Source organism: Cervus canadensis, chromosome 17 (genome assembly GCF_019320065.1).
Source record: "Cervus canadensis isolate Bull #8, Minnesota chromosome 17, ASM1932006v1, whole genome shotgun sequence".
Classification (NCBI taxonomy): domain Eukaryota; kingdom Metazoa; phylum Chordata; class Mammalia; order Artiodactyla; family Cervidae; genus Cervus; species Cervus canadensis.
Window position 1 is genome coordinate 58445034 of NC_057402.1, and position 25669 is coordinate 58470702.

At 42.1% G+C, this 25669-nt stretch overlaps 1 protein-coding gene across 1 annotated transcript; it reads right to left on the minus strand.

Moving 5' to 3' along the window:
- Window positions 1–3358: 3358 nt before the first annotated feature.
- LOC122454964 lies at window positions 3359–22461 on the minus strand. Its single transcript, XM_043489607.1, has 3 exons — window positions 21632–22461; window positions 12310–12458; window positions 3359–3492 (listed from the first exon to the last, which is right to left on the minus strand). The coding sequence occupies exons 1-3, from the start codon at window positions 22459–22461 to the stop codon at window positions 3359–3361; spliced, it is 1113 nt and encodes a 370-aa protein (XP_043345542.1).
- Between the last annotated feature and the right edge of the window lie 3208 nt (window positions 22462–25669).

A 25669-nucleotide genomic window follows, 5' to 3' on the forward strand; every position in this document is an offset into this window, starting at 1 on the left:
TATAATGGCATATTACTCAGCCATAGAAAGCAACAAAATAATGCCATTTGCAAAGACTTGGATGGAACTAGATATTATCTTTAAAGTGAAGTAAGTCAGAAAGAGAAAGTCAAATATCATATAATATGCCTTAAATATGTAATCTGGAAAAGATTCCACAGATGAACTTATTTGCAAAGCAAAAATAGGGTCATAATTGTGAAAGATTGTTGCTGACCCACGAAAAGATGCCAGGATTCTTGGCCTCTGGAGGAGGAGAATTCAATCCAGAGCCAGAGATGAGGCTTGATTGCTCAGAGCTTTTGTGTAATAAAGTGTTATTAAAGTATAAAAAAAGATAGAGGAAGCTTCTGACATAGGCATCAGAAGGGGGCAGAAAGAGTAACCCTGTGCTACTCTTCAGTTGGATGTTATATAGTCACTAACAGTCTGTTAATGAAAGAAAGGAATGTCTTAAAACTCAGAATGGCACCAAGCCCCTCATTCATAAGATGTATTTTGGGATAATCTTGGCACCAGACGAGTCATCCTGGGCCATAAAATGATTGGCTTGAATCTTGTAGAAGGGCAGATTACCATACAAATAGTTTTGTTTGCATAGATTAGGGGAACAATGTCTGAGTATAACATACTGATTTGTCAAGTAGGTTCTGAGCCATTAGGCAGAACTGACTTGAAGACAGAGTCTGGGGTAAATGCATAGTATAATAACATAGCTTAAGACAAACATTTCCATAAGAAAACTCCTGATGCCTAAGCAGTCTCTCCAGGAGATGACAGGTATAATTTCTCCAGAAACCTTGCTCTCCACCTCCCTTATGCATTTGAATTAACTCTGTGAGAGAGAGTTAGCTAAGGCTACAGTAATAGCTCTTGCTTCAAGCACAGCAATTAAGAGTGCCTGTTTCCTCTCCTCCTACATCTGTTCTGAGAGTGGAGTGAATACACTCGAATTATTTTCTGGATATGCAGTAATTGCTCGGAAATGACAACTCACCCGTCTGTAGAGTATGCTGTGCTTTTTTAGGTGAGGAATACCCAGGCTAACCTAAACGTTCAGTTGACACAGTCATCTGCTGTGCCATGAGAAAGGAAAAAGACAGTTTGACTTGAATTAGTCAGAGCAGTTGTCCAAAAATCAGTGCCCTGGTGAGGCAGTTAGACGGTGTCCTACCAGTGTGCTGTGCTTTAGGGACCTCAAAATACTCCCCACCCCACCTCCAACTCCCTCTGCCTCTGACATACAAGCACCTGCCGTCAACCTTCGTACTTCATTCCTCTGAATTAAAACCTCATGTCTCATTTTTTCTTAAAATATAAAACCCATCAGAATGAGGGATAATTCTATGGAACCTACATAAATCATAACACCTAAATATTTAATTTTTGTATGGTCCTTCACACATTTCAAAATTCTCTGAAATTCAGCGACCAATCTTAAAGCCTTGGCAGGGCTTGGCAAGAGCTGTCGCATTTACACAACCCAGGAACCAGGGGAGAAAGGGATGGGAACTTCCTCCGGCATTCCGTGGGCTGAGCCAGGCCTCTCTCCGAGATATCACACATGTGTGTGATCAATGGTCTTCCAGTATTCAATTCATAGTTCTACAGTAACACAGTTATGCTCATAATTTTTCACTGAAAGATGATTAAAGAGCACCATGATAAGGCTTGCTTTAAAAACTATAAGTCCACTTATGATTTATTTTTGTTTTTTAATACAGATATTCTGCAACAGAACCAACTCCTGTCCCATGGGGGATCATTTTTCCATCATTTAGTAATTTTCCTTCTTCCTACATTACTGAGAACATGACCCCAGCAAGGGCAGCAGCTCCTCCTGCAGGGCTCCACGGGGTCTGCCTGGGTCACGGCAGTGCCCGAGTCGGGGCCACTCCAGAAGCCTGAAGGAAAGAAAGGCCAGTGGCATCTCCTCTCTGGCTCTGACTCGGAGTGGGCCCATGGGCACCCTCGACCAGGAGGAGCTGGGGGCCTGTCTTCCCCCACCGAGGCACGTCCTCACCCATGCCATCAGCTTCCTCTCACACTAGATGCTCCTCGATCCACATTTAGAACTTCTCATTAAACTCAGAAAATAAGCTTTAGGAAGCCTGGAAAAGAAATCCAGAGATGCAAACACCTGAAGAAGAGGGACAAAAGTAAATCCCTCTGGCTATGGACACAGCCAAGAGGAGAATTCTCAAATGTTCTGCTTGAATTAAATAAGCCTGTGGGTCATCTCAATGCACTGTGCATGTCTTCATCATGTTCATTCACCTTTCAAAGGCAATTTCATTTTCCCCAACACTGACTGCATTTTGCGTAGACTGACAGATCATGGACAGGAAGGGAATTTGTATTCTATACAAATACTTGGAGAAATTAACTGACAACAACAATGCCTCAGCCAGGCTCTCCTGCCCCACTCTCTCACGGCCTCATGCCTTATGTTTTGTAAACGACACTGCTGACCTTGGTAGCACTGTGCCATGCTCCCACTTGGCCATGGGCCACTTTTGTCCGCCTTAGTATTTAAGTGGTCTTTGGAGACTCCTGGCTGCTGCTGCCCAGAGAGAATGAACGTGTCTGCAGCCCCCACAGCTCCTTGAGCCTTCTTTCAGCTTCCTCGGTCACGCCTTATCCTCCCTGGGTTCAATGACCAGTGTGAGCGGCAAGACACTATAATAAATTTATTTTCAGGAGAGTGCCTCAAATTTCTTGAAACCCTGAAGGGGGAAAATTTTACTCAGGTCATTAAATCTTCTTTTTCACAATTATCTTATTAAAAGGTTTATCCTCCTCCAGCCTTATTGAGCCCGCATGACAAGATTTGTTGCCGAGATAAATGACACCCTGCGTATCCCTGAACTAGCAAAGGACACAGCTGAAGTATTACTTAGAGTGATGGATAGTTAAAGATGTGGAACTAAAACAGATACATCCATAATTTGGAGAAGTGAGGAAAGACAATAGTTGGGAAAACAGTATTTTTAAAACACAACGATCACAATTTGTATTATGTATTATGAAAACTATTTTATTTGTATTATGAAAACTAATTATAGTAAATGAGTCTCTGTGATTCTATTTACTGCTGAGCCATTTTTTTCCTATGCTATATCTTTGTTGGTGCAGTTGGACTACGTATGTTGGGAGATGGCAACATAAACCAACGCATCTAAAGTTAGGAATTAGGAACCGTGTCCGAGGGGACAGTTCTCAGCTACAGACTAGTGAAAAGCACACAAAGGTGTTATAGAAACTGTTTCACGGTTATACCACATTATGCCATCCTCAAGACAGTCCTTCAAAATTTAATAATCCCATGGAAAAGATGAAAAATTGATGCTAGAAGAAATCAAAGGAGAAACACTTGATCCAGCCTGGCAGTGAGGTGAGGGGCGTAGGCCATGGATGAAACCACGAAGGCTGGAAGGGAGGCGGGAATGGGCCCCACACAGGAAACAGGAGAGGGGGTGAGGGGATCACAGGCTGCAGCGAGAATGCAGATGAAGAAGACAGGAGGCTAGGTGTCCATGGGGGGTGTGACACATCAAAGTGGAGGCAAGGGCCAGAGAGAGGCTTACCTCTCTCCATCATCTGAAGGCACTTAGACTTTATCCTACAAACAAGTGGCGTTTTCAAGGAGCTTAAGCCAGGGAGAGCCTTAACAGGCCTGCTTTACTCCAAAGTGGGAACAACATTACCAAATCCTAGATGCTACCTGAGAACCCCTTCTTCTCCCCCTCCCACTCAGAAGAACTTGAGTGAAGGCAGTGTCAGGGCAGTTCCCCACCTGTCCACAGGCCAGGGCTACGTGCAGAGTGGATGCCCAGAAAATGCAGGCTGACTGGCTGAAGCAGGCAGGAGTGATAAGGAAGAGAAGCAAATAAACTGGTAATTACAACAAACAACTGATAAATCCATGCACAACACTGCATGGATTAAACTGCACCTTGATAAGGAGACACAATGGCTACAACAAATAAAATATTCTACATGTGAAAAAAAATAGTGTGAAGAGAAAAGAAATTCATATATTTGCAGTAAAGTACCCCTTAAAGCCCTTCTACACCATGAATTGAAATGGTGTCTAATTCAGTGTCTTTTAGAGTTACAGGGGAACTGTGTCCTGGGCAGTTACCGAGTATCAGTGAGTGGCTGGATTCTGCCACTCAGACGTTATTGAGCATTTACGTGAGGCAGGAGGAGGAGTCCTAAGGAGCCCAGAGATCCTCAGGTCACTCTGCTGCCCTAGGGCCATGACAGCATGCATGGTGAACTTTCAAGTCAGGAAACCAAAGGAGAGCATCTACTATAGAGTTTTATATTTAGTTGTTTTTTAAATCTCTTTCATGCAAAAAGCACAGAGCTCTTCCCATATACGAAGATGACTTCCAAGGACCAAATGACATGAGGCTTTAGAAGAGCTGCCTTCTAAAAAAAGAAAAATCCGTTCTTTTCATTATGCTGTTTCATTTGGAAAATTCATGATTCCTTATGTAATAAAGGAAAAATGAATCTTTTAATTGTGAATTCTGCTTGCTTGCTGAACACGACAAAGTCTTAGTATATTCCAAGTGTTGTCATATGAGTGTGTAATGGGGAATCCAATTTTGAATGGGCTTGCCTTGCATTTTCTATAAATACAGCAGTGATCTAACTACAGTCAGAGAGATCTGGGTTGGATGCCAAACTCACCCACTTTCTACCCATGTCCAATTTTCCCTTTCAGATGATGAATGTGGTACTGAATAATACCATGTATGGAAGGCCCTTTGCTGTGTTCTAGCACAAGATAAGCAAAGGACCAATTGGACTAAACTCACCCAGAAGGGCAAAGGGTGAGTCTTTGTGCTAGGGTCAAGCACAGTTTGAAAATTAATGAGGAAATTAGTAACATTTTCTCAGTCTTCTCTTTCCATACAAATGCATAATTGCTGCACACTTTCCATACTGGGTACACCTTTTATGTAATTATGACGGGAAAATTGTGGTGACAATTGAATTTATGAACCCATGCAATAGTAATCTGATGTACTGCTCACTAAATAAATACCTTAAAACAAGAAGGAAGTTTAAGAGTATTTTGTTCCCCTGCTTCATTGTATGGAAGAGGCAACTGAGACACAGGGAGGTAGTAAGACAGCTCCAGGACTGCACAGGACATGCATCTCCAAGACCCCTGCACATTGCAACATAAGGACTTTGGAATTCTATGCTTACTGGGTGGGACTGGTGTAATTCCATGTCCTGATACAGATAAACTGGAGAGTAAGTCTCAGATCTGGAAAAACGCAGGGACGGGCAGCCAGGGTAGTGTGAGGGTTGGCAAGCTGCAGGGCTCTAAATAGAACTGAGCTCCATGGAGAAGACGGAAACAGGCCATGGTCTAGATGCACTCTACGAAAAATGTGTTTGCAACAACCTCAGCAATCTCTGACCATCACCATCAACAGGTATGCATTTCTCTCCTGGCCAAGAACACTATTCTTGTCTTGGTCTTTTTTAATCTATCAATTGTTAAATCAAAAAAAAATTGATAGAAAACCTAGACAGAAAATTGGCAAAGACATAAAACTCATCAAAACCATTAAATAAGATTCAAGTCTTCCAGTAACAGAAGAATACCAATTCTTTACAAGTGCCCATGGAACAGTCACAAAAAAAACATACCCCAGGTCATAAATTAAATAGTAACAAACTGTAAAAATTTTTGGACTTATAAAGAGTATGTTCTGTAACCACAATGGAATTAAGCTAGAAATTAGTACTAGATAACAAAAAAAAAAAAACTTCTAGACATTTGGAAATAAAAAATACACTTGTAAATAATACATGAATTAAAGGGGGAAAAAATCTCAAGGGTAGTAAAAAACACATTGAACTGAATGAAAATGAAAACAAACATCAAAATCTGTGAGATACAGCTAAAATAGTAGAGCAGTCAACTTAGGGCACTAAATGCTCACATTAGAAGTCTCAAGTTGAGACTCTAAATGCTACCTCAAAGAAGAAGAGCAAAATAAATCCAAGCAACAAGAAGAAAGTAAATAATAAAGATAAAAAGCAAAATGTAATAAAACTGAAAATAGAAAAATAATGAAACAAAAGTTGGTTCTTCAAAAAGATGAGTGGAACCAACCTCCAGCAAGATGACAATGGAAAAAATGACAACACACATTACCAGTATCAGAAATGAAGCAAGGAATATTACTGTAGGTCCCACTGATGTTAAAGGGATTATAAAGGACTAGCAAATAGAATACAGCAACATATAAAGAGTTTTTTAAAAAGATTTATTATTAAACATGATAACTAGGTGGGGTTTATCCTAGGGATGCAAAGCTGGTTCAACATCTGAAACCATGTAATTCACCATAGAGCAAGCAAGAGCCCTACCTATAAACCTTCAGATTGCGAACTTTCAAAAATGCAAGTGTGTATTCCATCAACATTAGGCATATGTGCAATTGCAGCCTGCCTTCCATCTTCTGTTGCTAATGCTCTTTCAGTTCCACGATCTCCTCCCTTCTCACTCGCTGCCAGTCAGTAATGCTTTCTTGCCTGTTCACTCGATGTCACGCCCTGTATGCCACCTGTTGTACTGAACTACTGTGCTTTTCAAGGTACTGTACTGTAAGATTAAAATTGTTTTATTTGTGTGTGTGTGTTTGTTTTTTGTGTACTATTTGTATGAAAGTATTATAAACTATTGCAGTTCAGTACTATATAGCCAATTGTGTTAGCTGGGAACCTAGGCTAACACAGATGTACTTATGAACAACTTGGGCTTATGAACACACTCTCAGAATGGAACTTGTTCATAGGTAGGGGACTTGCTGTATTAACTGCCTTAAAAAAAAAAAAGCACATTGTGTATCAATTAATGCAGAAAATATATTTGGCAAAGTTCAACACCCATTCCTGATTTAAAAAATTATTTCAGAACATTAGAAATAGATGGAACTTTCTCAACTTAGTGAAGAATGTTACATAAAATATATCTAGCTAACATCACACTTAATAGTGAAGACTGAATACTTTTCCTCTAAGATCTGGAACAAAGCAAGATGTCCACTCACACTACCACTATTCCTGTAGCACTGGAAGTGCTAGCCAGTGGCATAAGGCAAGAAGAACAGTAATAAGAGGCATACAGATTGGAAAGCAAGAAATAGGTCTCATTTGCAGATGACATGAAGATGTACACAGAAATTCTCAAGGAACCTACCAAAAAAATTTCCTAAAATTAGTGAGTTTGGCAAGTCAGAGGACACAACATTAACTTATATAAGGTAACCATATTTCTGTATACTATCAATGAACACAGGGAAAAATAAATATTAAAATACAGTACCATTTACAAGCACTCCAACACTGTGAAATACTTAGGTGAAAATCTAACAAAATATTTTCAGAACACTGCAAAACACTGGAATGTAAAAAAATAAAGAAGATCTAAATAAATGGAAAGATATACCATGTTTATGGATTAAAATACTCAACATAATAAAGATGTCAATTCTTTCCAAACTGATATAAAGGCATAGCATGAGATATTTTTTTGCACTTATAGATAAGATAGCTCTAAAATATAGAAAATATGTACTAAATAATAATTTTAATATTAATAATATTTAATATTAAATATTTTTAATAATTTGATTTAATATTAATAATTAAATAAATAATTTTTAAAAATAAAGTGACTCAATTAATTCCACCCAATTCCAAGACTTATCACACATAGCTGCAATAATCAAGACTGCAGGTTGGCACAATGATAGATACACAGATAAATGGAAGAAACTAGAGACCAGAAACAGCCCACAGAAGTTGAGCCAACTGACTTCTGACAAATGTACAAACATAATTCAAAGACGAAGGATAGTTTTTTTCAACAAGTGATAATAAAGTAACTAGATATTCATAAGCAAAAGGAAAAGAAACAAACTTAGCTATAAACCTCACACACACACACACACACAGATTTTCTATAATAATTAATTCAAAGCTGAAAATGAATTAAATGTAAAACACATATTAAAACTTTTATAAGAAAATAGGAAAAAATCTTTAGGAGCTAGGGATTTATGAAGAGCTCTTAGACATTACTCTAAAAGTATACATTCCCACTGTTGGCAGGAATGTAAATTGATGTAGCTACTATGGAGAACAGTATGGAAATTTCTTTAAAAACTAGGATTAAAACTACCATATGACCCAAAAAGCCTACTACTTGGCATGTACCCTGAGGAAACCATAATTGAAAAAGACATATATATCCCCATGTTCATTGCAGCACTATTTCTGACAGCCTAGAGTGCAGGATGGGGTGGGAGGTGGGAGGGAGGTTCAAGAGGGAGGGCATATATGTACACCTATGGCTGATTCATGCTGATGTATGGCAGAAACCAACACAATATTGTAAAGCAATTATCCTACAATTAAAAGTAAATCAAAAAAATACTTGCCACACACACAAAAAGTATATTTCATAAAAAGTAAAAAGAAAATCAATTAATTGGACTTCCTCAATATTAAAAACTTTTCCTCTTTGAAAGACCCTACTAAAAGGATGAAAAAAAAAAGCATACAAAGAGGGGGAAAAAATCTGAAAACTTCATCTGGCAAAGGAATCATATCTAGACTATAGGAAGAACTCTTAACAAGGCAGGAGAAAAAATAAATAAAGCAAAATACTCCAATTTTTAATGCAGCAACTAATATGAGGAAACATTTGGATGAAGAAGATATACTACTAGCAAATAAGCACATAAAGAGAATTCAATACCACTAACATTAATCAGGAAAATGTAAATTAAGACAACAAGGTGATATCAACCTATTGGACATAGACATAGTTGAGTAGCTAAAACAAAAAACTGTGACAGTACCAACTGCTGGTGAAGATACAGAGAAACTAGATCTCTCACACCTTGATGGTGGGATAGAAAATGGTATATAAACTTTGGAAAAGAGTTTGACAGCTTCTTAAAAAAAAAAAAAAAAACAATATCACAGGACCTGGCAATAATATTCCTGGGCATTTATACCAGAGAATAAAACCTTACATCCACACAAATACCAGGAATAGAAGGAACATACCTCAACGTAAAAAAAGCTATATATGACAAACCCACAGCAAACATTATCCTCAATGGTGAAAAACTGAAAGCATTTCCCTTAAAGTCAGGAACAAGACAAGGGTGCCCATTCTCACAACTACTATTCAACATAGTTTTAGAAGTTTTGGCCACAGCAATCAGAGAAGAAAAAGAAATAAAAGGAATCCAGATTGGAAAAGAAGAAGTAAAACTCTCAGTGTTTGCAGATGACACGATCCTCTACATAGAAAACCCTAAAGACTCCACCAGAATATTACTAGAGCTAATCAATGAATATAGTAAAGTTACAGGATATAAAATTAACACACAGGGAGGGGGGATCGGGATGGGGAATACATGTAAATCCATGGCTAATTCATGTCAATGTATGACAAAAACCACTACAATATTGTAAAGTAATTAGCCTCCAACTAACAAAAATAAATGAAAAAAATAAATAAATAAAATAAAATTAACACACAGTAATCCCTTGCATTCCTATACACTAACAATGAGAAAACAGAAAGAGAAATTAACAACTCCATTCACCATTGCAACAAAAAGTATAAAATACTTAGGAATATATCTACCTAAAGAAACAAAAGACCTATACATAGAAAACTATAAAACACTGATGAAAGAAATCAAAGAGGACACAAATAGATGGAGAAATATACCATATTCATGGATTGGAAGAATCAATATAGTGAAAATGAGTATACTATCCAAAGTAATCTATAGATTTAATGCAATCCCTATCAAGTTACCAAGGGTATTTTTCACAGAACTAGAACAAATAATTTCACAATTTCTATGGAAATGCAAAAAACCTCAAATAGCCAAAGCAAACTTGAGAAAAAACAATGGAACTGGAGGAATCAACCTGCCTGACTTCAGACTATACTACAAAGCTACAGTCATCAAAACAGTATGGTACTGGCACAAAGACAGAAATATAGATCAGTGGAACAAAATAGAAAGCCCAGAGATAAATTCATGCACCTATGGACACCTTATCGTTGACAAAGGAAGCAAGAATATGCAATGGAGAAAAGACAATCTCTTTAACAAGTGGTGCTGGGAAAACTGGTCAACCACTTGTAAAAGAATGAAACTAGAACACTTTCTAAAACCATACACAAAAATAAACTCAAAATGGATTAAAGATCTAAATGTAAGACCAGAAACTATAAAACTCCTAGAGGAAAACATAGGCAAAACACTCTCTGACATAAATCACAGCAGGATCCTCTATGACCCACCTCCCAGAGTAATGGAAATAAAAGCAAAAATAAACAAATGGGACCTAATTAAACTTAAAAGCTTTTGCACAACAGAGCAAACTATAAGCAAGGTGAAAAGACAGCCTTCAGAATGGGAGAAAATAATAGCAAATGAAGCAACTGACAAAGATATAATCTCAAAATATACAAGCAACTCCTGCAGCTCAATTCCAGAAAAATAAACAACCCAATCAAAAAATAGGCCAAAGATCTAAACAGACATTTCTCCAAAGAAGACATACAGATGGCTAACAAACACATGAAAAGATGCTCAACATCACTCATTATCAGAGAAATGCAAATCAAAACCACAGTGAGGTACCATCTCACACTGGTCAGAATGGCTGCTATCCAAAAGTCTACAAGCAATAAATGCTGGAGAGGGTGTGGAGAAAAGGAAACCCTCTTACACTATTGGTGGGAATGCAAACTAGTACAGCCACTATGGAGAACAGGGTGGAGATTCCTTAAAAAACTGGAAATAGAACTGCCATACAACGCAGCAATCCCACTGCTGCATACACACCGAGGAAACCAGAATTAAAAGAGACATGTTTACCCCAATGTTCATTGCAGCACTGTTTATAATAGCCAGGACATGGAAGCAACCTAGTGTCCATCAGCAGACGAATGGATAAGGAAGCTGTGGTACATATACACAATGGAATATTATTCTGCCATTAAAAAGAATGCATTTGAATCAGTTCTAATGAGGTGGATGAAACTGGAGCCTATTATACAGAGTGAAAGAAGCCAGAAAGAAAAACAGCAAAATAGTATACTAAGGCATATATATGGAATTTAGAAAGATGGCAATGATAACCCTATATGCGAGACAGCAAAAGAGAGACACATGTACAGAACAGTCTTTTGAACTCTGTGGTAGAAGGTGAGGGTGGAATGATTTGAGAGAATAGCATTGAAACATGTATATTATCATATGTGAAACAGATCACCAGTCCAGGTTCGATGCATGAGACAGGGTGCTCAGGGCTGGTGCACTGGGATGACCCAGAGGGATGGGATGGGGAGGGAGGTGGGTGGGTCAGGATGGGGAACACATGTACACCCATGGCTGATTCATGTGAATGTATGGCAAAACCACTACAATATTGTGAAGAAATAAGCCTCCAAATAAAATAAATAAATTAAAAAAAATAAACAACAAAGCTTCTGAAGCATAAGAAAATATTTTCATGTTATCAGTGCAGATAATATTTTAAAGGAATGATCATTATGTTCAACTATATTAAAATTCACAGAGTTTATATTTCAAAATATACATTGGAAGTGAAAAAGTAATACATAGATCAGGGGGAAAAAAAAACTGTGCTTACTAATGCACACAGTCATTTTATTTCTATAGAAAAAAACTGGGAATAACCAAAATATTCCTCAATAAACATTAAACAAACCATGGTCCATCCATAGCATGAAAGATTACTTAGCAATAAGTAAAAGAAACTACTGATACATGCAACAACTTGAATGGATCCCAAAATCACTTTGCTGAGGAAAGAAAAGCCAATCTCAAAAGGTCATGTGCTAAACGACTGCCTGTATGCACCATTCTCAAAATGACAAAACTATAGAAAAGACTAAATTAGTGGTTGACACATTAGAAGTTTTGGAGGAGTGAAACAGATATGACTCTGAAGCAATAGCAGGAAGGGAAACTTCATGGTGATGAGACCGTTCTGTATCTCAGTTATAGTGTCATTACACAGACCACATGTGACAAGACAGTGGAGCCGTGGACACACACTCTGCCAAAGTCAGCTCTGAGTCTGATGCCTGTGAACTGCGTGCTCTGCACTACCTTTGCGACTTCCTACAAATTCATAATTATTAATATAAAAACTTAAAAAGCATATCACACTGTGTTTCCTACTAAAATAGCAAGCATTGACACTCACTTCCAATATCTGGCCTCAGCTTCTTATCATATTCTCTTAGCAACTTGTTGAGAATAAGAGTCACATCTGTGTCTTGAGATTTCGGAGCCAAGACCCACTTCTGGTTTGATGATGAATCTTCATATTCATCTTCTTCCACCTTCCTGGTCCTGTAATGACAGCACAAAGTGTGACATGTAAGTTGTAGCAATGATGCCAGGAAATGTCTTAAGCTTTGGCCTGCCCAAGCACCACTGAAATAGGTAGAAAATTCCCAGTACACTCAGCCCATTCAAAAAACTACCCCTAAAATCTTACAAGTAAAACAAGACACACAAAAAGAATCCAATAAAAATGTCAGTGCTATTAACGTAACATAATGCTTTCATTAAATGTCATAAAAAAATTACAAGTCCATGTTAAATCACAGACATCATAATAAGTAATGTAATTCATGAAGGCCAATGAGCAGAGAGTCAGGCTTCCTTGTATCAACCTTGAGATCTTCTGAAGGTCAAGGCAAAAACAACTCACAGCTTCAACTTCTCGTTGCCAAGACCTCATTTTAGCTTAAGGTGAACAGCTTTTGCAGAATGCACTCATTGAAAATAGTTGAGTCTGACTCTGTGCTTCTCATGGAGCACCTTTGATCTAGGCAGACACAGGGACATAAGGAGGCCATATGCTTGGCCGGCACCCATGTGGGGTGCCAAGGAAGAGATACTGGTTAGTAAGTACACTCTGGTGATTTCACATACCTCTACCACACAAACTGATTCACCTCGCGCAGAGCAGGCTTGTTGTTACTGTTCAGCCACTCAGTCGTGTCCGACTCTTTGTGACCCAATGGACTGTAGCAGGCCAGGCTTCCTGTCCTTCACCATCTCCTGGAGCTTCCTCAAACTCATGTCCATTGAGTCAGTGATGCCCTCCAACCATCTTATCCTCTGTCGTCCCCTTCTCCTCCTGCCTTCAATCTTCAAGCATCAGAGTCTTTTCTAGTGAGCCAGCTCTTCACATCAGGTGGCCTCAACTTCAGCATCATATTAAGGATTGATCTCCTTTAGGATGAACTGGTTGGATCTCCTTGCAGTCCAAGGGAATCTCAAAAGTCTTCTCCAACACCACAGTTCAAAAGCATCAATTCTTTGGCACTCAGCCTTCTTTATGGTCCAACTCTCACATCTATACATGACTACTGGGAAAACCATAGCCTTGACGATATGGACCTTTGTTGGCAAAGTAATGTCTCTGCTTTTTTATATGCTGTCTAGGTTTGTCACAGCTTTTCTTCCAAGGAGCAAGTGTCTTTCAATTTCACGGCTACAGTTACCACCTGCAGTGACTTCAGAGCCCAGGAAAATAAAATCTCTCACTGTTTCCATTGTCTGCTCATCTATTTGCCATGCAGTGGTGCCATGATCTTCGTTTTTTTGAATGTTGAGTTTTAAGCCAGCTTTTCCACTCACCTCTTTCACCTTCGTCAAGAAGCTCTTTAGCTCCTCTTCTCTTTCTGCCACAAGGGTGGTGTCATCTGCATATCTGAGGTGACTGATATTTCTCCTGGCAATCTTGATTCCAGCTTATGCTTCATCCAGCTTGGCATTTCTCATGATGTACTCTGCATATAAGTTAAATAAGTAGGTTGACAATATACAGCCTTGACACATTCCTTTCTCAATTTTGAACCAGTCCATTGTCACATGTCCTTTTCTAACTGTTGCTTCTTGACCTACGTACCGGTTTCTCAGGAGGCAGGTAAGGTGGTCTGGTATTACAAAAATTAAAATCTTTCTAGTGTGTCTGTAGCATTTGGCCCTTTAATAGATGAATCCAAATGAATGCTGAGCATCAGAATCTGCCCCAAGCAGGGCTGAGCCTGACAGCCACCTCTCCCGGGTGTACTTGAATGGAAAAGTCTCAAAATGACAAGGTAGTTTCTTTAGTGAGTGAGGCCATCTCAGCAGCACAGCAATTTGGGCCTGAAAAGAGGAGAGTCTTGTCTTCAAAGTAGCACTTCCAGGGGGCCTGCCATTTACCAATGCAAAATAGCCTGTCACACAAATAAAACAGGAAAACCTCTTTCATGGCTTGTCAGTGTGTGCTGCGTAATAGCACATCTTCCTTCACAAAAGATAACAAAATAGAAAATAGAAAATTGCATTGAGGTTTATTTGTCCTGATTAAGTATAAGCTCATTTCTGTTTAGCTTTCCAGATGGAAGCCAAAATGGCAACAACTTCACAAGGGAGTTGGCTTCTGGGACATGTGTTTTTATGTTAATTTTTTGTCATTGTTTACTCGCTCAGTTGTCTCCAATCCAACTATCTGTGACTCCATGGACTGCACCACACCAGGCTTCTCTGTCCTTCACTGTGTCCTGGAGTTTGTTCAAACTCATGTCTATTGAGTTGATGCTTCCATCCAACCACCTAATACACTGTCACCCCCTTCTCCTACTGCTCACAATCTTTCCCAACATCAGGGTCTTTTCCAAAGAATCAGCTCTTCGCATCAGATGGCCAAAGTCTCCAATGAACATTCAGGGTTGATTTCCTTTAGGATTGACTGGTTTGAGCTCCTTGCTGTCCAAGGGACTCTCAAGAGTCTTCTCCACCACAGTTCAAAAACATCAATTCTTCAGCTCTCAGCCTTCTCTATAGTTCAGCCCTTCAATCCATACATGACTACTGGAGAAACCATATCTTTGACTACATGAACCTTTGTTGGCAAAGTGACATCTCTGCTTTTTAATATGCTGTCTAGGTTGGTCACTGCTTTTCTTCCAAAAAGCAATCAGTTTTTAATTTCATGGCTGCAGTCACCATCTGCAGTGATTTGGGAGCCCAAGAAAATAAAATCTGTCACTGTTTCCTTTTTCTTTCCATCTATTTGCCATGAAGTGATGGGACTGGATGCCATGATCCTCGTTTTTTGCACACTGATTTTTAAGCCAGCTTTTACACTCTCTGCTTTCACCTTCATCAAAAGGCTCTTTAGTTCCTTTTCACTTTCTGCCATTTGGGTGGTATCATCTGCATATCTGAGGTTACTGATATTTCTCCCAACAATCTTGATTCCAGCTTGAGATTCATCCAGCTTGGTGTTTCACATGATGTACTCTGCATACTGAAGAAGGAAATGGCAACCCACGCCAATATTCTTGCCTGGAGAATTCTATGGACAAAGGAGCCTGATGGGCTGCAGTCCATGCGGTCACAAAGAGCCAGATACGACTGAGCAACTAACACACACACACACACACACGCACAAACTGCATATAAGTTAAATAAGCAGGGTGACAATGTACAGCCTTGATGTACTCCTTCCCAGTTTTGACCAGTCCGTTTTTCCATATCTGGTTCTTATTGTTGCTTCTTGACCTGCATACAGGTTTCTCAGGAGACAAGTAAGCTGGTATGGCATTCCCATCACTTTAAGAATTTTCCATAGTTTGTTGTGACCCACAGTCAGAAGACTTTAGCATAGTCAATGAAGCAGATGTTTTTCTGGAATTCTCTTGCTTTTTTATGATCCAATGGATGTTCACAATTTGATCCCTGGTTCCTCTGCCTTTTCTAAATTCAGCTTGTATATCTGTTACCAGTTCTCATACTGTTGAATCCTAGCTTGGAGGATTTTGAACATTACCTTGCTACCATGTGAAATGAGTACAACTGTGCAGTAGTCTGAACATTATTTGGTATTGCCCTTCCTTGGGATTGGAATGAAAACTGACCTTTTCCAATCCTGTGCTAGGTTTTCCAAATTTGGTGGCATATTGAGTGCAGCACTTTAACAGCATCACCTTTTAGGATTTGAAATAGTTCAGCTGGAATTCTATCATCTCCACTAGCTTTGTTCATAGTAATGCTTCCTAAGGCCCTCTTGACTTTATGCTCCAGGATGTCTGGATGTAAATTTTTAGCATAGTGGTAAAGAACTTTCCTTCTAATGCAGAAGACACAGGTTGGATGCCTGGGTTGAGAAGATCCCCTGGAGATGGAAATGGCAACTCATTCCAGTATTCTTGCCTGGGGAATCCCATGGACAGAAGAGCCTGGTGGGCTACAGTTCATGGGGTTGCAGAAGAGTTGGATACAACTTAGCAACTGAACAACAACAACATAATATAATAATATTATAACATAAGTATAATATATAACATCTGTAAAATCTTATGTATATGTTATATGGTATGTACATGACTCTTTTAATGAGTATTAACTAGCTTTAACATAGATCAGAGCAGTATCAGCCTAGCTCTGTATGAATATATGCATGTACATGAAGTTTTGATAATAGTATATGGCATATATCTTGAAGATTGAATTCATTTAACTTTTCCCTTGGCTAAGATCCCCTGGAGAAGGAAATGACAACCCACTCCAGTACTCTTGCCTGGAAAAATCTCACAGACAGAGGAGCCTGGTAGGTTAAAGTTCATGTGGTCACAAAGAATTGGACACAACTCAGTGACTAAATGATAATAACAATATTAAACTATAATTCTTTTTCTTGACAGAAAGCTTAGAATATATATATCATCCATAGGAACTATAAGTTGCCATGGATTTTTTGCACTGAATATTCACCATCAATAGGAACCTAAAAAATTTGGGACTGATATTCAAGAAGTGATATGCTTCATTTAATTACTGGTAAGATTTTACTTTTATAAATAATATTATCAAATCTAAAATGTTACAGAAGAATATTTTATTTATCACAAATATTAATTTTATCATCTTTAAAAGAAGTAGGTTGAGCATCACTCATTATCAGAGAAATGCAAATCAAAACCACAACGAGGTACCATTACACGCCAGTCAGGATGGCTGCTATCCAAAAGTCTACAAGCAATAAATGCTGGAGAGGGTGTGGAGAAAAGGGAATTCCCACTGTTGGTGGGAATGCAAACTAGTACAGACGCTATGGAGAACAGTGTGGAGATTCCTTAAAAAACTGGAAATAGAACTGCCATATGACCCAGCAATCCCACTCCTGGGCATACACACCGAGGAAACCAGATCTGAAAGAGACACGTGACCCCAATGTTCATCGCAGCACTGTTTATAATTGCCAGGACACGGAAGCAACCTAGATGCCCATCAGCAGACAAATTGATAAGGAATCTATGGTACATATACACAATGGAATATTATTCAGCCATTAAAAAGAATTCATTTGAAGCAGTTCTAATGAGATGGATGAAACTGGAGCCCATTATACAGAGTGAAGTAAGCCAGAAAGATAAACACCAATACAGTATACTAACGCATATATATGGAATTTAGAAAGATGGTAACAATAACCCTATATGCAAAACAGAAAAAGAGACACAGATGTACAGAACAGACTTTTGGACTCTATGGGAGAAGGCGAGGGTGGGATGATCTGAGAGAACAGCATCGAAACAAGTATACTATCAAGAGTGAAACAGAGCACCAGGCCAGGTTGGATGCATGAGACAAGTGCTCAGGGCTGGTGCACTGGGAAGACCCAGAGGGATGGGATGGGGAGGGAGACGGGAGGGGGGATCGGGATGGGGAACACATGTAGATCCATGGCTGATTCATGTCAATGTATGGCAAAAAACACTACAATACTGTAAAGTAATTAGCCTCCAACTAATAAAAATAAATGAAAAATAAATAAATAAATAAATTGTAAAAAAAATAAAAGAAGTGGGTTGAGGAAGGACATGGATTGCTGGAGCCAACCACTGCCCACAGGCCTGGCAACTCAGTCCACAGCAAAGGCACTCGGGCACTGTGGGCAGAGGGCCAGCTCACCTGGCCAGGATCTCATGTAGCATCCTCAGGACTCCTTCCAACTCGCCCCCAGTGCAGTCCTCTGCCCCTCTGGGGTCTGTCTTCCCTCCTCCCCTCCCCCAGAGACAGCTTACTAGTACAGACCAGACCATGCTTTCCACGCTCTGCATCTTCTCCTGCCCCAACACTCTATGTACACAGAAGCACACTAACTCTGCAGCCAGTTCTCTGTATGCACAGCAGTAGTTTCTGAAAAATACTTTGAGCTACTTCAATAACCGGTATTATAATGAGACTAATTCTCCCTCTAGCGGTGAAGTGGTGATGAGTGTTTTCCTGAAATTGCGTAAGCTTCCTGGTTCAGGGTAGGTGAAGGGGGAGACAAAGAAAAGAACAACAGCAACAGCTTCTTCAGCACCTTCCCCTTCAGAAGGTGAAATGGGGCACCTGCAGCTCTGTGGCTGGGTTGGGGGGAGAGCAGGCAGGCACAGGCTGAGATGCTCTGGGCCAACACTGGGCTCCTCCCAATCCTGAAGCCTCATCAGTTTGTGCAGGACTTCAGAGAAGGAAATCAAAGCTTCTCAGCACTAGGGCCAGACCACCAGCCCTACAGAAAAGCTCCCCTTTGTAGAGAACCCAATCTCATCTCAAGGACTCACCAGAATATGAATAAAACAAAAATGTTCTGCTTTTCTAAATTCCAAGTGGGTTATATATAATATTCATGAGTGTTCTGTTATCAGGATTGTTGGATCCTAAATGCCATCATTAGCTTTTTCTTAAAAACAAATCCACGATATACTTACAGTTCAGCCCTCAGATGGTATTTTCATGTCTTACAACTTCTCTTCAACTGCAAGGGCAGAGACAAAGCTGGATGTATCCGTAAACATAAAAAGGAGCTCCTAAACTTCAGGCAGCACTTAGGCATTCACTTACAGTGTCACTAAGCCCCAGGTGTGACTTAGTGTTTTTAATGTAGAATAAGTTCTTCCAAGGGTGTCAGAATGGGGTGCTTTGCTTTCCACAGAGCTGCCAACCTATCACCACAGAGCACAACTGTCAGAACCTTCTCTAGGGCTTTTCAACACCAGGAAGGCAGGCCAGGGCACAAATGAGAACTCTCTCAGAATTAATAATGGTTTTGAAAGGTGAGGGCTTCCCTGGTGGCTCAGATGGTAAAGAATCTGCCTGCAATGCAGGAGACACAGGTTCGATCCATGGGTTGGAGAGATCCCCTGGAAAAGGGAATGGCAACCCACTCCAGTATTCTTGCCTGGAGAATTCCACAGACAAGAGGAGCCTGGTGGGCCACAGTCCAAGGGGTGACAAAGAGTCAGACACGACTGAGTGACTAACACTTGAAAGGTGATGCTGGACACTGGATTACTTCACATGTCTGTAACCCATTCAAAGAACAAAGATACTTTCAAAGAAGAGGCATATAGCAATAAAATTAGTTTAAAACTTGGATTATTTTCAACCGATTTGCAACTTCTATTATCAAGGCCATGGAATCAACCCAGACAAAAATATATTAAAGTTGTTACATCTGCCTTGGCAAAATGGAAGGATGAAGAATACCCAGGAACCCCTAGACACCTGAGTGCTTCAAGTCAGACACCCAGGTATCTTCCTACTAAGCACATAAAGTAATGAGAACAATAAGCAGATTTCCTTCTAACACGTTAAGTATCTATAGATCGAAACAGCTGATTTTCTAACCCTCAACTGCAGGTCACTTCATCCAGTCAGTAGCAGTAGGAAATTCAATTAGACATAACCTCAGAACGAGATATGACCTGGGACATCTACATTATGCCTGGTGTTGTTTGTTTCTAAACAGAGATACATCCAAGCAGGGTCAGCCTCCGGGAGCACACTTCCATTTCCTTCCCAGCTCATTCCTTAGACAGGAAGAAACTTCAGTTGAAGGACCAAGGAGTGTGCTGCCTGGTTGAGAAAGGTTCCAGTGAGTCTGCCTTCCCCAGCACATACAATCCGCCTTTCTTACTCTCAACTCTTTGCAAAGACCAGCAGTTTGTGGCAGGGAGGAACAGGACTTTCTTCCTCACAGTCTGTCAAAGGGAGGGAGGGAGAACTATGACCTTTTCAAATTCATGTCTTGTAGGATTTGTTAATGTGCCTTCCTAGTCCCTCAGAGGGCTTCCCTCAGTGGCTCAGTGGTAAGGAACCCGCCTGCCAATGAAAGAGATGCAGGTTCAATCCCTGGTTCTGGAAGATCCCATGGAGAAGAAAATGGCAACCCACTCTAATATATCTGCCTGGGAAATCCCATGGACAGACAGAACCTAGTGGGCTACAGTCCATGGAGTCACAAAAGTCAGGCACGACTGAACAAGTTCCTCAGTACTTCACGAATTTGAATGAACATGCAAGACCTCCCAGCACTGCACGCTGACACCTGCAGAGCTTATGACCCATAGGAAGGCTCTCTAGCCCCCAACCTATGAAACGAAGAGGGTATCAAAAGTGTTTGGAGAGTCAAGGTGCTTGGAGATTCTTGGGGTCGTGAGGGGAGCAGAAGGAAGGGAGCTGCTCTAATTTTTAAAGCACAGGGCAGTCTCTAGGCTCTTGACCAGAGATCGAGTCCGAGACAGAATTAAAGGAACCAAACCCAGATTCCATTTATATTTACAGCAACAGGGTTTAACCCTTCTGGTCCCACTGTCCTTCCATCCTCATGAGCCATCTTCATCTCTTCCTGAATTATTTTTAAGGTCCCATCAGCTGGCTGGTGTACTGGGAGGAAGGGTAAGGGTGTCCACGGTAAGGTAATTTCCCACAGGTATTAGGTAGAAACCTCATTATCAACTTCAGTATGCTTGCTTCATTTGGGTAGGTTCGTGCATGCTGCTGCGTGTGAAAATGGCTCATACGGAAGGGGTGCTTATGTGCAGCGTGCATGTGCTCGCAGAACCTGGGAGGGGAATCCTTTCCGAGAAGCAGGGCTCCTGGCTGCTCACCATGCCCCCATCCTCCTCCGTCTGCCTTCAGTCCTGCTACTCCTCATAAAGACCGGTTTAAACTCGGCAGCTCGGAAACCTGACTCCGGGATCCCGGGAGATTTCAAGGAGGGATATGATACAGAACGTTGATGTGTGTGTGTGTGTGACATACAGAATGTTGGTATGTATCTGTGTGTGTGTGTTCGCGCGCCCGGGGGCGCGCGCGGAACCCTGAAACACTTGGGGGAGGGGGAGGAGCAAGATAAAGAGGTAGACACCGGCTTCCCCCAGTGATGCTGGTCTTCGAAATCCCTTAAACCCACCAGACCTTACAAGGTTCAGAAGAGCCCATTAGTCTCGGAGTCCCTGCGCTTCAGGCTGCAGAGAAGGCTGCGGTCGCCTAGCCCGGAGAGGCAGACGGCCGTGGCCGAGGGAGACGGGACAAGTAAAGAGCCTGCGACTCCCCGTCTCCTGCCCGCTCGGCCCCGGCGGGAGACGCCGCAGCCCAGACGACGATGGCCGGGGGCGCCGGGCACTGGGGACCGACGGAGAGCGCGCCGCCGCCCGCCCGCCAGGCTCCGCACCCCGGGCACCACTCACCGCGCGTGCAAGCCGGAGAGCAGGCAGAGGAGCAGCAGCAGCTTCGGGGCCATGCCGCCGCGGAAGGGGGCGCGGGGTCGGCGGCCCCAGGCCGAGCGAGGCTCCCTGCGGGGCGCGGGCCTCCGCTCCGCGGCTTTTCCTGGCCCTCGCTGCCTCCGACGGCGCCGGGCCTCTGCGGCGGGACAAGTGCGGACTCGGGCAGCGGCCGCGCCCCCGACGGCCGGCGGGTCTGCGCGCGCCTCCGCGGGGCCCACGCGGGACGCCGGCCCCGCCCGCGCCCCGGCGCGGGGTCTTGCGCAGCGGGCTGGCGAGCGCTGGCGGTTCGCGGCCCGGATACACGCGGCCCGCGCCGCCCACCGCGCCCGAAGCGAGAGCCGCGCCGCGCGCAGATGCCGGGCGGTGGGCTCTACGCCGGTCGCGCGGCCGCCGCGCTCGGGGGTGGGGCGGGGAGGCGGCCGCTCCTCGGGCGGGCAGCGCCTCCGAGGCGGCCTGGGAGGGGAGGAGTTCCCCCAATTACACGCTCCACAATGCGCGAGGCCAAGAGAGGTTTGAATGGACCCGGAGCATGAGGCCGGGAAGGGGGCGGGGAGGCTCTGGGATCCCGCCGGGAGCCTAAGAGAGGGTCCTAGAATCGGCACCCCTTGGTCTAGAAAGACCCCTGCGTCCAGAAAGACCCCTTGGTTTAGAAGTCCCGAAGGGATGCACTCTCCCTGGCATTTCAACACCGCATTGTGGTTCTCTGCGCTCCCAGACCTCCCAGAACGTCCCCACCTAGGCGCCCTGGCGAAGGCGCGAGATGGTCTGCTGAGCAACCGGTCCTTCGCACACATCGTTCTAAATCGACTGAACCCCTTCAGTGCACTGCTGAGATTCTGCATGGAAAAGGGGCTTGCTGGGAAGTACTCTGAAAAAAGCAACCCCGGAGTGTACCTTTCACACACAGGGAGAGACTAATACATACCATTGAGCAGCAGTAGTGAAAGAGAATGTTGAAGGTTGGAGACCAAGACCTCTGCCTAGGTAAAAGCAAAAGACATGTGGTTGAAGTATGACACGCAGCTCATTGAATATATTTTCAGACTCAGACTGAAAATTGCCTTTGTTTTCATTAGTAATAACCATTCAGAATGTTAGTCTTTCACCATTTAAGTATTACAAATCAGCATACCTTAGACTACATTCACTAAGAGGTTGGCTTTTATATTGGGGGAAAAATAGGTCTTAGAAAGTATTTTTTTTTATTCTGAACTACCGTTCATAGAATTATAAGGATGTGATATTTCTTTAATATACTGTCAAACAGCTGTGTTCTTAGGATATATGCAAGGGTAAGTAGAAAATTGCCTGGTTTTTTCCTCTTTATTTCTGGGTTCACCAACATGAACGTGGTTGCAGAGTAAAGTTGTTGATGATGAGGACATACAGATATAGAATAGATAGATAGGGGCTTCCTGGGTGGAGATAGTGGTAAAGAACCCACCTGCCAGTGCAGGAGACCTAAGAGATGTGGGTTCGATTCCTGGGTCAGGAAGATCCCCTGGAAGAGGGCATGGCAACCCACTTATTCTTGCCTGGAGAATCTAGACAGAGGAGCCTAGTGGGCTACAGTCCATAGGGTTGCAAAGAGTTGGACATGACTATAGCAACTTAGCACACACACACATAGATAGATAGACAGATAGATGTATGTATATATAGGGGGTTTCTCAAGTGGAGCTAGTGGTAAAGCCTGCCAATGAAGGAGACACAAGAGACCACTGACTCCCTGGGCAGAGAAGATCCCCTGGAGGAGGGCATGACAACCCACTCCAGTATTCTTGCCTGGAGAATCCCATGGACAGAGCAGCCTGGCGGGCTATGATCCATAGGGTCGCAGAGAGTCAGACATGACTGAAGCAACTTACATAAAGTGTGTATATAGATATGCTTTAACAGTCAAGCCCCTGGCCTTCTTTGCATTGTCATCTTCTTATCTCTGTCTCTGTCTCTGCCTTGAGCTTGCTCCAGCTCATCCTTTCCCGGGGCCCTTCGGACATTCCCCACTGCCTTCCACATCTTTCTCCCTCAGGTCATGACGCTAAGAAGGCTCCCAACCCTCCTACATTCTGCCACTTTCAGCAGCTTCAACACTTCTTCCAGCTTCAAGGGAATATGAACATTTATCATACTCTGCTCTAATATTTCATTTTCTCTATCCAACAATTAAGTTGAGCATTTCAGAAATCAGTTAGATTATGATCTATTTGTTAATTGCTTATAGAAATATGTTGTCTCCAGATACTTATGTGTGTTGTGAGAAAACTGCATGTAAAAAGAAACAATTCATCTGTGCCTCAGTTTTAAACACAGTAACAGGAACTTGAGTAAAATAACTATCAGACATTGATAAATGAACTAATTTTAACTCTCATAATGGTATACCCATTTCAGAGATGGATGAAACACACAGAGAAATTGTCATTCCACAGCTAGGAAGTTGAGGACTGTGAGTTAACACCCGGGGAGCAGGTGCCAACATTTCTTAATCACTACACCATACTCCTTCTCAGATGAATAGGAGCTCAGTAAACATTTGTTTCTTGGTTCTTTGACCAATGTTTCAGACTCCTTGCTGTATTCTTTATTATTTAAACATGACTACAGATGCTTTCAAGTTGTTTGTAATAGAAACAGACGGGTACTTGAATGTATTTGCAAAATTTCAGTATAATGGCAAGTGTCCAGGGACGTTTTTACAATACAAACAGTGGAAAAGAAAATGTGATGCCTTTTGTACATCTCTTTATTGTTTATTCTTTTCCTTTCTTGAATATTTTCAATCTGTTATCATGATCTCTTCCGGCTCTTGACTCCATTTATTAGACTTGGCGGGTCAGCTTGACAGGCTTGAATATTTTACCATAGAAAGCACCCCTTTCCATGGTGCTGTCTGAAAAAAGATTTTTTTAAGCTAAATGAGTTGAGGAAAGGCAAATTCAAAGCAAGCTTCCTGGGCAGAAGTGTGAAAGCAAAATTCAAGGTCAAGAATCTACACTCTTCAAAGGAAAATCTTTCTGGCTTTGATTTTTCTGCTTTGCCCAGCTTGACCAGCTTGGGGACGCGGGACTGTGTGGCGGGGCAGGCGGGGAACGGAGGGGCAGACAGTCAGAGACGGAGGAAGGTGTGTGGTGCGGAGCGGAGCGGGGCGGGGCGGGGCGGGGCGGGGTGGGTGGCCAAGATACTTTGCGGAGCATGCGCGATGCTCACTCTACGTTTTTTTTGTGTGGGGATTTTATTGCCTCAGTCCTCTCCGTCCTCAGCTCTAAACTAGCCGACAATTCGGTTCCACTTGGAAGAGCGGCATTTGCATTCCATTCCCCAAGTTCCCAGGAAAGGGGAAATAAAAAGTAACCTGAGAGGTAAGGGTTGGCGCACATGCACACTCTCCAGTGAGGCGTGCTGTTTGTTGCAAATGTTGGCATCTGATCCAGACTCTAGGCTTCCGGGGAAGACCTGGGGTGGCCGCTGCGTCTGGCTGGAGACTGGAAAGAAGAGCCCTAGAGGGCGGCAAAACTGGGTTACCTGTACTTGAGACCCTCTTGTGGCTTCTCCAACAAATACTTCAGAATCTCTTGCCTAGCCTGACTTCAGCTTCTACAGGTGCGAAGAAGCTGGCGAGCTATGGTGCGAAATGTAATTGAACTGCTGCCTCAGCTGGTCTTATTCTTTACTGCTTCTGGGTTTTCTCTTTGAATAAAATCTCTCACACTCTCAAAAGTATACTTCTGAATTGCATTACAATGTTTCATGGTTTAAAAAAAAAAAACTTTCTTGCTCAATTTTTAAATTATTTTATTAATGTATTTTTAATTGAAGGATAATTGCTTTACAGTATTGTGTTGGTTTCTGCCAAACATCAGCCTGAATCAGCCATAGGAATACCTATGTCCCCCACCTCCCACCTCTCTCCCCACCCCAGCCCTCTAGGTTGTTTTTATTGGAAGAGGGCAACCAGGATGAGACAATTGGTAGCATCACTGACTCAAAGGACCTGAATTT